The 13,700-nt window shown below is 40.6% G+C and overlaps 1 protein-coding gene across 1 annotated transcript in view; it reads right to left on the reverse strand.

Annotated features, from left to right (window-relative positions):
- Cbr-ppfr-1 overlaps window positions 1-13,700 on the reverse strand; it is a gene marked incomplete at both ends in the record, with an annotated part of 16,539 nt that continues 2,839 nt past the window's right edge. The window contains 20 exon segments of the mRNA XM_045242002.1: window positions 1-114; window positions 459-719; window positions 773-880; window positions 929-1,287; window positions 1,436-1,536; window positions 1,841-2,158; window positions 2,290-2,411; window positions 2,456-2,516; window positions 2,823-3,100; window positions 3,630-3,918; window positions 3,936-4,175; window positions 5,021-5,300; window positions 6,442-6,879; window positions 7,926-8,116; window positions 8,413-8,595; window positions 8,982-9,427; window positions 9,692-9,760; window positions 10,519-10,683; window positions 11,642-11,755; window positions 12,857-12,965. Of these exon segments, the coding sequence (XP_045097505.1) occupies window positions 1-114; window positions 459-719; window positions 773-880; window positions 929-1,287; window positions 1,436-1,536; window positions 1,841-2,158; window positions 2,290-2,411; window positions 2,456-2,516; window positions 2,823-3,100; window positions 3,630-3,918; window positions 3,936-4,175; window positions 5,021-5,300; window positions 6,442-6,879; window positions 7,926-8,116; window positions 8,413-8,595; window positions 8,982-9,427; window positions 9,692-9,760; window positions 10,519-10,683; window positions 11,642-11,755; window positions 12,857-12,965 (4,246 nt within the window).

Raw genomic sequence — 13,700 nt, forward strand, 5'->3', positions numbered from 1 at the left:
CTAGGCGTCAGAATCTTCTGGTGACGTGGCATTCTCAGTGATTGGAATGGCGATGACGTTTGTTGTGGTTGGCGTGGATGGAGTCGTGGATTCAGACGTCGTGGATTTTGGAGACTGAAAAATGGGAACTATTGGATTCTAAGAATCTAAGAATCCAGGCATATAGGGACCTAGGAACCCCATAAATCCATGAATCTAGAAATCCATGAATTCAGGAATCCACGGATCCATGAATCCATAAACCCATGGATCCATGAACTCATGAACCCATGAATCCTTAGAATCTGTATATCCAGGAATCCATAAATCCATGAATCCATGAATCAAAGAATTCAGGAATCTAGAAATTCATGAATCCATTCATCCATGAACCCATGAACCCATGAACCCATGAATCCATGTATCCATGAATTCAAGAATCTGAGAAACCATGAATCTAGGAATCCAGATTACTGTACCTGTGGTAGCGATGGTGCTGGATCCATCGGCACATCCACCTCTTCCGACGTCGTCTTCTTCTCCTTTTGCTCCTCCTCAACTTCCTTCTTCTCCTCCTGAACCTTCTCCATCTCAACCGCCAATGTCTGCGTCTCTTCCTCTTCCTCCTCAATCTCCATATCCACGACTTCTGTGTTATCCTGCAGCTGTTGATCCTCCGAAATCTGCACAACTTCCGCTCGAACCTCTGGCGGCGTCGTGATCGTCGTCTCCGTCTGATTCTGTAAAATTGCCTGACTCGGGTGGTGAGAGTTTGTTCTGTTTCATAAATTACCATGATTTCACAGTCAAATTCGTCCATCGACTGGAGAGGAGCCTCTTTTTCGGGCGCCGTTTCAACCGGGACACTGATCAGAGCTTTTGGGGCAGGCACTTCTTTAATCTGCAAGAAAATCAAGGATCCATTTTGTTCGAAATTTCAAAATCTCACCACCGCAATGACCGTTTTCCCAACGCATCGCACCAAATTTCCCTTCTCATCATGCATGACAACGTTCTGAAACTGTGCCTGCTCTCGTTCTCTCATTCGATTCGTCCGAGCTTCCACGTCCACCGGCTGCTGATCGTCCGTCAATCCTTGACACTTTTTCGCCAGGAACGCAGCGTCAATGTCCGAATCGGTGGTTAGCTTAACCATCATATCGGACACCAGATTGATGTCACGACGAATCGACGCTCCTTCTGTTGATGATGGTGACGAGTAGGGGGATCTCGAGGATCGTGCCGCGATGAGGGTCTTCCGCCAGACACTCATCGCTTCACACGAAGCTAGGCGAACGTTGGCCACTTCTGGAAAAAGGATTGAATTATGAAAATGCTCATCATGCTTCTAGATCCCAGAAAATCCAAAATAGGAATTGAAAATTTTTTCTAGAATATTCAGAAGGTGTTCTGGATTCTCTGAAACAAGAACAAAGAACCCCAAAAGAAGGCTTACTGTCATGAACGAGATTCAGAAGTGGAACCGAGAAGAAGTAGCGGAACTGGATGCCGTTGCACTGTTTGTCACGGAGGATTTGGGCGCATATGAAGCAGAATCTGAAAATTTGCATAAAATGAGCAATGCTGGAAATTAGTCGATTTCTTAGCTCATTTTCAGCCGATTGTCCATTCAAAATAACTAATTTTTAATGTTTTTTCTCTATTATTCTGGTACAAAAAATCGGAGGTCCCAAAACGACAACTACAGTAACCCAACCATTTGTTATTTTCAGAATTTATTTTCTCGTTTTTCGCTGATTTTTGTCAATTTTGAAAACGGAACTCGAGGTTACGGTAGTTGTCGCCGTGGGACCTTCGGCCACTGCCACCGGCGTTTCTCTCTATTCAAAATCCAACTCACGTCTGTCTCCTGGTCCATTTCTGTGTTTTGGCGAAGCTCGAGATGATATCATCGACGAATTGCTCGGACAGATACGTATATCCTCCTGACCCAGTCTTTTTGCTCCCCTTCAAATCCACGTGTCCGTTCACAATGTCTCGCTCAGCTTGCAGATACTCCCACTCTTCTGAAACCAGTGCTCCGACGATCGTTGAAACGAGCATCACAGCTTCACGGCGGACTTCGGCGACACGATCGTCGGCAAGGGTTAGAGCGATTCCCGACATGTGGAGGTTGACGTCTTGGATACTGTACAGGGAGCACAGTTTTGAGAGTTGGCTGGAAAAAATTGCCTTTTTTAGATTTTCAGAGTAGAAATTTAAGTTTCAGGCTGAAAGTCCAGAACTTTCAGATTCCAAATTTGAAGTTCCTGGGGACCAATTCAGCAATTTTTTAACCAAAAAACTCACGATATCAACTCGAATCTCGACCGCCAATCTCCATTCTGAGCCTGATTTCCTGGCTGAGCGCCGATTGGGAAGAACTGTGGCAGCGATAGAATCATCTCGTCGCGTTTGTCAAGCGAGAGACACTGGAAAATGAGGAGGTTATCAGAAGTTGCTAGAATTCGGGTACCTTGACAAAATCGTACAGATGCGTCAGGATGCCAGCACGGACTTCGGCATTCTGGTCGTTTCTGGAAGGAAAATATGGGTTACTGTACTTGAGCCAATTTATCTAAATTCCTTTAAAAGATATCAAAAATCTGTCAACTGATAAATTATTTATCATATTATCAAGAACATTTCATCAGTTGACAGATTTTTGATATCTTTTACAGGAGCCGAGATAAATTGGGTCAAAGTTGAGTAGTCAAAATTTCGGGAGATTTCGGTCTAATTTTAAGCTTTTTGAAGATCAAGTATCTAGATTTCTAGCTATTTTTAGCTTGAATTTAGTTATTTAGAAGCCCAAATCTATCCAAAACCTCTTCCAGTTCTACCTCAAATCATAGAAAACCGGCAACAAGTCCTCATCAGCGATCTGCTGTCCCAGCATGTTGGCAATCTCATGAATCGAGTATGATATCGATTGTCTGACGCGTGCCTGCTCATCCATCGCCAGCTTCCGGAATACCAAATTGAGACGTGGCCATGCGGCACGTCCAAGTGTGTAGCAGATCGCCGGGAAGTTGTGAGCACAGTGTCGGTAGATCTCAGCGCACAGAGATTCGTCTCCAGTGGCAACCGATCCAGAAGTATGTCCGTTTGGACCCATCACCTGGAAAGAAGATGGTTAGCGTGTGAAATAAATTGTCCTACACTTTGGTACTGTATGTTTTCTCGCTTCAAATTTGGTATCATTTTGTAGAACTCTTCAATATCTACTCGTTAGATTTTGAATCAATTTTAATTTCCAACTTTGACACAATTTATCTCGATTCCTGCGAAAGATATCGGAAAGCGGTTAACTGATAAACTGTTGCTGATACTATGCTTATCATTTTGTGTGTTGACCACTTCTTGATATCATTTACAGGAATCAAGATAAACTGGCTTAAAGATGGATTAGATCATAACTCGGCTTAGAGTTGAAATTTCGAATTGATCCAGAAGGTAAAATGTAGATCTCGACAAGCTCTACAAAATGATACCAAATTTGAGTGCCTCCTAGTTTACGAAACTCTAAAGAAATCGCCTCAAAATCGTCTTAGCTGAGCTCCCTACTGTACCTTTACAGTAGCTACCGTAGCTCTTTTAAACAGCTAGATCCTGTTATGCCCATGCCTTGCCCTTTCAAAACCCCTCACCTTCATGTACGACTCAACCAAATCCGCTGGCACATGCGGAAACGCGACCTGCTGATCCAACGAGGTCAACGAGACGTCGGATTCTCCAATGGCACCAGCTTCTGTGTACATTGACGAGTTGTCTGACGAGATGGACATGTTCATTTCGTCGATATCCAGAATTCCCAGTTTCTCCTTTTCCTCTGTATTCAGCATTACAATCGAGTCATCCGATTTGGATGTGTCCAGAAGAGCGTTGGTTGGTGGAGAGGAGGCAAGGAGGGGTTCTTCGGATGTGCTGTTGGCTTTTCTGGAACTTGGAGAAGCGATAAAAATGGGGAGCTTGGGAGTTTGGGAATATAAGTTTGGCGGCATTCTTCAAGTTCATACCTTCTCGGCGACAACGCAATCGGCGATCCGTTGACTCCGAAGGATTGAGAACGAGCTCGCGGCGAGACGCTTTGTGGCTTCATCACATCAAAACGGCTCTCCAGATAGCTGTTCGAGGTGGGAGAGTTGGTGAATGACGAGGAGGAGCCGAATGGTTTGAGCTCATCTTCGATGGATCTGCAAGGGAAAGTTGGGATAAGTTAGGGAGAGAAGTGTTGGGGGGAGAGAGTGAGAGTGGGGTTCATTGAAAATGCATGCGGGAAGTGATGGGGAAGCAAATTCGCCACAAATGGACAGGGTCCGATGATTGACACATTTTTAGTATGGAAAGGTACTAGAATTCTAGAAATCCAGAATTCAGGATTTTGGATTCAGGGTTCAGCTATTAAGATTCATGATTCACTAATCTTGAAATCTCGGAATCCATGAATCCAGGAATCCAGGAATTCATAAACCCATGAACCCATGAATCCATGAATCCATGAATAAATCAATCCATCAATCCATCAATCCATCAAACCAATTAACCCTGAATCCAGAAATCCATGAGCCCATGAGTCCATGAATGCATGAATCCAAAATCTTGAGAATCCTAAGAATCTAGGAATCCATGAGTCCTTGAATCCATGAAACCATGAATAAATTAACCCATAAAGCTATAAATCCATGAACCCATAAATCCATAAATTCACGAATTCATGAATCCAAAAATCCATTAATCCATGAATCCAAGAAACAAAGAATCCAAGAATTCATGGGTCCCTTAATCCATGAAACTATGAACCCATAAATCTATGAATCCATGAGCCCATGCGCTCATGAATCCATGAGCCTTTGAATCCATGAATCCAGGAATTCGAAGATCAAGAATTCTAAAATCCATGAATTCATGAATCAGGAATCTTATAAATTTGATGCTCAGGTATTCTAAATTTATAGGATTCCAAACTCCAGTGATCCTAGATTTGTGATATTCGGACAGCCAATCGATTTCGAGCCCTAGAAAACTTTCAAAAACTCACGAAATGGCATAATTCGACGACCAAAACGTCAGAGAGAACTCATTGGATACTGGCTCCCGCTGTGCTTTTTGCTCTGTCAGGTCCACCATCGAAACCGATTCCGTCTTCGTCTTCACGTCAATCGTCAATGGAGCATCTTCTTCCATCAGGTGCTCCGCCTCCACAAATGACTTGTCAAAATCATCTGAATCGTCATCTGAATCCTCCTCGTTCGCATCAGCCTCTCGATCCCCATCGTTTTCTTTCGTGTTGAAGGTGTCACGAGATGAAGTGTTCATGTCTGGAAATTAGAATTTAGGTAGTCGATTGAATTCCGAAAAATGATTATCACAAAATTTTTCATAATTAGTAGTACACTCAAAACTGTTTTGATATTTGTAAAAAAACGAAAAAAGCCCTCCCAACCCCTTCCACTTTGAGCTCAATTTTCTCGGTCCCTTTGAGAGATATCACAAATCTGTCAACTGATAAAATGCTTGCCAAATTATCTATCGATTTTCCCCATGCATTGCAAATAAATATATTATTATTATTATTATTATATCACCAATATTTTATCAGTTGACCAATTTTGGATATCTCGTATAGGAATCGAGATAATTGAGCTCAAAGTTAGCGGGCTTCTATTGGAAGAAATACGGTAATTTAAACCACAATGGACCCAAAAAACTGATAACAGAAAAATGGAAAAAATACACCAAGATGTTAGTGAATTGTTGAAAAAAAAACATTTTCGTTTTAAAAAAGTGAGTCATAATTTTTTTTTTGACCTCTAAAAAAGAGTTTTAGAGAGAAAATAGAAGGGAACTGATGAGTCACTACTACGAATGATACATCCGAGTGGAGGTGGGGTTACTGTAGGATTACCGTAGGTACAGTATGCCGAGAATATCTTTTCTAGAAAAAAACAAGAATTCTAGGTTTCTAAAACTTTGAATTTCTGGAATCCTGATTTTTCTGAAATTCAGAATGCCAAATTTTCAAATTTTCAGAATATCAGAATTTCAAAATTTTCAGATTTTCAAATTTTCAAAATTTAGATTTTCAGAACTTCAAAACTTCAAATATTAGAATTTCCAGAATTTCCAATTTTCAGCACTTCAGAAGTTCAGAATTTCCAGTTTTCAGATTTTCAGGATAACAATTTCAAAGTGTCCCAATTTCTGATTTTCTGAAAATCTAGAATTTCAGATTTTTCCGATTTTTTGGATTTTTGTATTTCTGAAAATCTAAATTTCCTGGTTTTCAGTGACCCCGAGAAGATTTTGAAAATCTGAATTCAGAATTTTGAGATACCTAAATTCCTATAAGACACGGACAACGACGACAAAACGACAATGCGGACATCCCGGACACACAGACACACGGAAGGAAATTTCATGCAAATCAAAAGAAACCAAAAGCGACACACAACTACATACATTCTATTCCTCCCTCCTTCGAAGGATCCTTCGCCTTCTCGTCCGGCTCGTCCGCCTTCTCGACCGTCGATTCGACCGCAGCGACCGCGCTCATCTTCCCCAATCGTTTCGTGAGATCGACTGGATCAGCAAAATCGAAAATATTCGCGGTCCGTCGTCTGGACACCATCAAAATATTGGATTTTGACGGCGACACAGCGCTACGCGTCGGCGATTTCAACCGTGGGCTCAGCGACGCCTTCTTACCACCGTCTGACGGTGGAAGTGCTCCGAGACGTCGTAGAAAGAGCTTCTGACGAATGTCGAGCTTCGACCAGGCACTTGTGGCGATTCGTCGACCACGTGGACTCGTCGTTCGAGAACATTCTTCTTCTGAATTCGTTGTCGTTGCTGATTCTTCTTCTTCTGATGGTGTCGATGGTGGAGGTGGTGGTGGTGCTGAATTTCAAAGGAAGGCTGATGAGATGACCGGGGAAGCTTTTTTAGTGATAGGTCAAAAATTACATAGAAAAATGACGGGGACTAGAAGGGTCTGAAATTTCTAGCCTAAAAATCTGAAATTTTCAGCTTAAACGATGCTCCGCTGATTCTTGAATTTAGGAATTTTTAGAGTTTCTTGGTTTCTAGAATCTTGTAGTGTCTGATCCTAACATCCTGAGATTCCTGGAATCTGAAAATCGTGAAATCCGAAATTTCTAAATTTTCAGATTCTGAAATTTATGTAGTTCTAAATTTCAAAATTACTGTATTCCCAAGTTACCAGATTTTCAGATTTTCAGATTCCCCAATTCATCGATCCCTAAAATCTAAATTTTCGCAAATTTCAAAACTCTAAAATTTCAAAATCCCAAAATGTCGGCTCTGCGACACTTCGAAACCAGTCATTTCGAAACTGCGACACTTTGAAACCGCGACATTTCGAAACCGGTCGTTTCGAAACTAAGTGACACTTCGAAACCAGTCATTCAGAAACCATTCAGTTCGAAACCGCGACACTTCGAAACCAGTAATTTCGAGCGTGCGAATTTCGCAGTTTCGAAATGTCCGGTTTTGAAACGTCGCGGTTTCGGAGTGACGCGGAGCCAGAATTTCGGAGCATCGTAGTCTAAAAGTTTTGTGAATTTAGAATTTTAAAATCTTGAGGATGATAAGATATAGAGAATCAGAGAATTCACAGTTAATTGATAGACTCAGAATCAAAAGTAGGGAAAAAAAAAATAAGAAATTAAAGAAATTATTAAAAAACGAAGAGATAGATTTAGAGAAAGAACAAGAATATGACTACCACCACCACCGAAAAACGCAAAAATCAAGTATCGTACTACAGTAAGACAACGACGCCACGTGTCACAGATTTTAGGGTATTTTTAAGGGTCGCTTTTAGACTGGAAAATTGACTTTCTAGACCAAAAAATGCCCAAAAAAGTCGTATTTTTCCAGTTATTTTCACACAAAAAATCTACAAAAAATGTTCAAAAACCAACCATCATCTTCTAGTCCCAATTTCGTCAAATCGTCGGTTGAATTGCATTTCGCAGCGATTCCAGTCCCTCCTCCACTCTGGTCCATCTTCTCCTCTTTGGGTGATGATGACGTGGAGATGGCGTCCGTGGAGCTGGAAGCGCCAGAAGAAGACGTCGTGTTGGTATTGGTCGGGTCGAAAACTGGGAAGCGTCTGGAAAATAGGGGTTTCTTTCGGGAATTCCGGACTAAATTTCAATTGAATTCCATTGATTATTATACCAAGATGATCAGCAGGAAGCGCTCTACAGTTTGAAACCAAATTTGGCACATTTCCAATTTTTCGAGGGTGCCAAATTCGGTATCAAATTGTAGAACGCTTTCTGCTGATCATTTTGATATATTTCAGGACCAAATTTCAGCACAACGTTAGTGATTTTTATATAAAAATAATCAGCAGAAAGCGCTGTACATTTTGATACCAAAATGTTCTCTTCCTTTCAAACTCACTGCGGATTATTGGGATTCGACCGCTTGCTCCATTTATCCATCAAACTGACTGCTCCGTGTAGAGAAAGCGGTGACCGATTCTTTGATGGACTCGAGAAGGTGGCTGCGATCTTTTCGACTTCTTTGGATTTCGGAGAGCTTCGTTCAAATGGTCCGAACATTTTGTTGATCCCGGAGATCACACTGAAACGTTAAGAGTTATAGGATCGGCGCATCAAGGAGTTCGGGAGAAGAAAAGGCTTGTCCTAGAAATAATAGTCGTCTTGGTCACTGATTTGAACATCAGAGCCGTCTCAAGTCAACCTATAAAAGTTCAATCCTAGATTCTAGCAAACCAAATGTCTCATTTAAGCTAAAGGGCTTGCTCGGATCTAGGCCATGAGACGTAGTTTAGGTGATGTACAGTAGATATCTAAGTTATCAAGGCTAGATTTTCAGGTCATAATTTTTTAGGCCATCAATACTGTAGATCTAAGTACTAGACTAGAACAAAAACGCGAGCTATGCCACACTCATAGCAAGCTTGACAGCCTAAGACTCACCTAGGCCCACCTAGGACGTCTACTAACCTATCCATGACTCGTTCTCCTCGTTTCGGCGTCTTCGATGAAGCCGTCGTGGCCGCCACCGTATTCGCCTCCTTCAGCGCCTCACTCATCGCCAGCTGATACTCGAAATCCTCCGTCGCATCGGCTTCCGGTAGCCACGTGTTCGGTGGAAGTTTGTCATATTTCTCGCTTCCAAGAAAAATTCCCATCATCTGATCGATTTTATTATGACGAGCTTGGATTTCCTCAGCTCCGCGGGCAGATGGCTCACGAACGATGATTTGTCCCTCGAAGAGCGACAGACCAGTGATGTTGCCGTCGGCGAACAGGGCGATGAAGGGTCCGAGTTGTTGGTAGGCGATGAATGAGACCCATTTGTTGGGATCGTTGAGGAGGCGGACAAAGTTCGGAGAGAGGATCTCGGCACGGACGGATCGGGATGCACATTCAGCCACTTTTACGAAGATCTGAAATCATTTGGGGGTTACTGTAGGTATGGAAAAGTGCTTCGGCGAAACTGTAGATCCTCAATCCTAGATTCTAGATTCTAGAGCTTAGATCCATAGATCTATAGATCCATAGATCCACAGATCCATATATCCATAGATTCACAGACCTATAGATCCATAGATCCATAGTTCCATAGATCCAAAGATTCATAGATCCATATAACTCCTAGAATCCGTGAATCCAAGATTCTAAGAATCCTAGATCCTTGTAGTCTGTCTTACCTCACACGCCACCTTCCGCACCGCCCATGTCATATCGCATGATAATGTGATTAGATGAGGAACGAGGAACTGAAAAACTGAATTTTTAGATTTTTCAGGATATCTCTCATATCTCGTTTCAAATTTAGAATTCCAGATCGAATCAAACTTCGAAAATATTGTAAAACCCGTATTAAAAAAGCCCTTCAATAGAAGGGCCCCCCGAAAGGGTCTTGGCTTTACAGTACCTAAATTTGGTACTATTTTGTAGAGCTCATCGAGATCTACCGTATCCTAGTTGAATCATTTCGAAATTCCAACTTTGAAGCGAGTTATGAGCTAATCCAGCCAACTTTGACCCAATTTATCTCGGTCCCCTTAAAAGATATCAGAATGTCAACTGATAAAATGTTGCTTATAAGTTTATCAATATTTTATCAGTTGACCATTTTTTGATATCGTTAACAGGGAACGAGAAAAATCGGGCCAAAATTAGGGGGCCCTTCTATTGATAGAAGCCCACCCAAACCATCAAACTTTGAGCTCAATTATCTCGGCTCCTGTAAGAGATATCAAAAATCTGTCAACTGATAAAATCCTTACCATATTATCACCAATATTTTATCAGTTGACAGATTTTGAGTAGCTTTTGAAAGAGCCGAGATAATTGAGCTCCAAGTTAGATCAGCTCATAATTCGCTTCAAAGTCAAGACTTCAACGTGATTTAAACTGTAAAACATAGATCTCGACGAGCTGTACATAATGGTACCAAATTTGGGTACCTCCCAATTTTGAATTGATAGGAAATTCTAAAAATTGGAGCGAGCAAAAAAAGATCCAGGCTTACAACTTCAGTGAACTTCTGTCCAAACATTCGTCCCAAATCTCCGAAAATGTGCAGTGCGCTCTGTAATTTTTTAAGTTCGTCACTTATATTCCCAAGTGGACGGCCATTAGTATTATGTGTGGTGGATGAGGATGGGTTGCGAGCATTATATGAGTATGTCTTGAGCTGCAAAAATTGGTTAGGGCAATCTCACGACGGTTTTGGTTTTGGAATCAGAAAGAGAAAGAAACAAAAGGAAAGCAAGAGAGATAGAGTGGTTAGTTATAGGGTGGTGGTGCAGGAGTCAAAAATGACTGGGTGCAAAAGTGTTAGAATCTTAAAAATTTTTGGATTTTATGGCTCCGAAAATCTCAATTTTTCAGTCAAAAAATGTCATTTTCGGCTCATTTTCATCTTCAATTTTCCACCGTTTTTGATTAATTTTCCTTTTTTTCTCCAAAATTGCTAATGTTTTGGTCGTCATGGAAAACTCTAACACAACAAAAGCCGAGCAATAGCAGGAAATTTTAATCTTCGTGGTCTTATATATAATCCTGCAGCAGCACAAAATATGACTATTCTGAATGGAGAGAAAAGCGTACAACCTTTAATAGAAGAGCTCCCAACGTTGAGCTCGATTATCTCGGTTCCTATAAGAGATATCAAAATGGTGTCCACTGATAAAATGTTTGTGATTTTATGATAAACAATTTATCAGTTGACACAATTTCGAGATCTTTTACAGGAACCAAGATAAATTGGTTTATGTTTAAAAAATTAAGGGGGCCTTTCTATTACAGGTTGGATTAAAAACATAGCTGAAAGGGTGACTGTGTTCAAAATGGTTTTTTTTCTCGAAATTTTTTTTTGAATTCCCGAATTTCCCGCCAAATTGAAATTTCGATTTTTCCGCGAATTCTTAAAAATTTTAGCTGGAAATCAGCATTTTTGAATTCCTCAAAGTTCCCTTCTATAGTTAATTCTGATTCCAAATGCTCATGTATGTTCTTGTGATCGCCTCAGGCTGCTGATTCTTGTGATTCTTAATTCGAATTTCCTTTTTCCCGTGAATAGGAAAGAAAATGCATGCGGGTGCTGTTGCTCATCCATCCATCCATACTCCTATCTACGGTAGTCCTCTTACCTTCCGGACGTGCATTGTCGGATCCTTGAGCATTTGCGAGAATCGTGGCAGGAAGTTGTCGAAAATCCATTGCTTACTGTGGATCGTTTTGTAGGAGATCACTTGACACAGCGCCTGAAAATCATTGGGTTTTAGTTAGAAATTTTTAGGATTTTTAGACTTTTTTCCCTTATAAAGACCCTTAAAGTTGGGGAATCAAGACCAGAATTTTCATTTACCCTCTGAAAAAACTTCAAATTTCCAAAATTCCCGTTTTGCACTAAACTCTCACTCTCTCTACGTCATCATCTGAATCTGAATCTCAAAATGACGCGAAGCCCCTTGGAAAGGGGTCCTAGGGCTTCTTCTTTTTTGTGTTTTAGCGTACATCTGTAGAAAAATGCAACAAAAATATAAACTAACAATTTGCTTGTCATATCTAGAATTTTGAACTGGAAAACGAAGGAGATTAGTCGTGTTATCTCATCAAGGAGCAGATGACTAGACAGATGATAACGTCGTCGTGTGAATTTTAAATGGATTCTAAGGATTCCGAAAGCACTCAGCCAGCTAACACGATCAGATGAACCGGTTAAAAATGATGGGACATTCTTTAAAAACTCTTAAAATTTGGCTAGGTGTTCCCCGGTTTCAGTCGCCTAATCCCTTCAGATCACACAGGTTCCAAGACTTCCTACAGTACTGCTACAGTACTACCGGTAGCCAGTAGACTGAAATTGGACCAGTACAACCGAATCCCTGTAGCCTGAAACCCACTAGCTATAGATCTTCCAGATTCCCAATCCTTTCAGATCACACGGGTGCAAATACTTCTGAACTGTGTAGTCTGACCTTCAGGACAGCCCTGAATCAGGACTCTTCTCTCCCCAATATTCTAAATTTAGACCTTCAAAGTACTAGACAGTTATCTAGGACCATCCGCATCTTGTATCTTCCAGGAGATTCTTCCTAGCCAAAACGGGCTGTTTCCTCTAGAAAATCTAAAAGCCTGCTTGTCTGGACCATTCTAGACCATCTGATCGTAGCATGGCTATCTCTAGACCTTCTGATCGTATCATGGACAATTCAAATCTGTCGATTATTATGTTCTAGGACCTCCAAGCCTATTCAACCTCAAAATGTCATTGCAAACCTGTCAAAAAATTCTATACAAGACAGCACATCAAAGCTGGCTGTGATATGAACCAAAACTTCCGAAAAGAAGTTCACTTATGCGGCATAACACACACCACTTTGACGGGCTTTCTCTGTAGATGGATAGGAATATGAGTAGTTCTTCTTCTGGATAGAATAAGTAGGGAATGATGGAAGAAGAAGGGACCCTCTTTCCTTGCTTCGAATGCTTTTGCTATTGCTCATGTGACGAGAAACAGCGAAGAGAGAAAGAAGAAGGGACCATTGGCTCATACACATACAAGTTGTGTGCCTGGTCGTGTCAGAAGGGTCCCGGGGCTGCTCAGAGAAGAGCAGAGGCAAGGCAAGAAAACCGACACAAAATTATATATCCAGAATTTGAATTCTTTTTTAAAGAGAATAAGTGAAATTGGCACGGTTCTAGTAATAAGGGGGTACAAGACAAAGAGATCAATTCAATTACCCGTATTTTGGAAGCACGAAAATAGATTGGAATATAATCAAAATTTTCCGATTATAAATTTTTTAAAACTTTCTGAAAATCCTGGAATTTTTTTTATCTCAATATTTTGGTTATGGAAATTTTGGAATTCTGAAGCTATTGAATTTTTATATGATCAGGAATTTCGGATTTATTGAAAATTTTAGTTTTTTTTTCAGAAATTCCGTAAATTCTGAATTTCAGGTTTTCATGTTCGGAAATTTTGAACTTCGAAATTTATTGGAATTCAGAATTTTGAAAAATCCACAATTTGTATGGAAAGTTCCAAAAAAGGAATTTAAGAAAAAAACTGTAAAATTTAGAAAGTTTCTAGGATTTTTAAAATTTCAATATTCTGAATGTTCCAAAAATTCAAGATTTCAAACGATAAAACAATTCTGACAATCGATAACTCAGCTCAAAGTGGATCAAATAGCTTGAAAC

This window comes from Caenorhabditis briggsae (genome assembly GCF_000004555.2).
Source record: "Caenorhabditis briggsae complete genome, chrI, whole genome shotgun sequence".
Taxonomy (NCBI): domain Eukaryota; kingdom Metazoa; phylum Nematoda; class Chromadorea; order Rhabditida; family Rhabditidae; genus Caenorhabditis; species Caenorhabditis briggsae.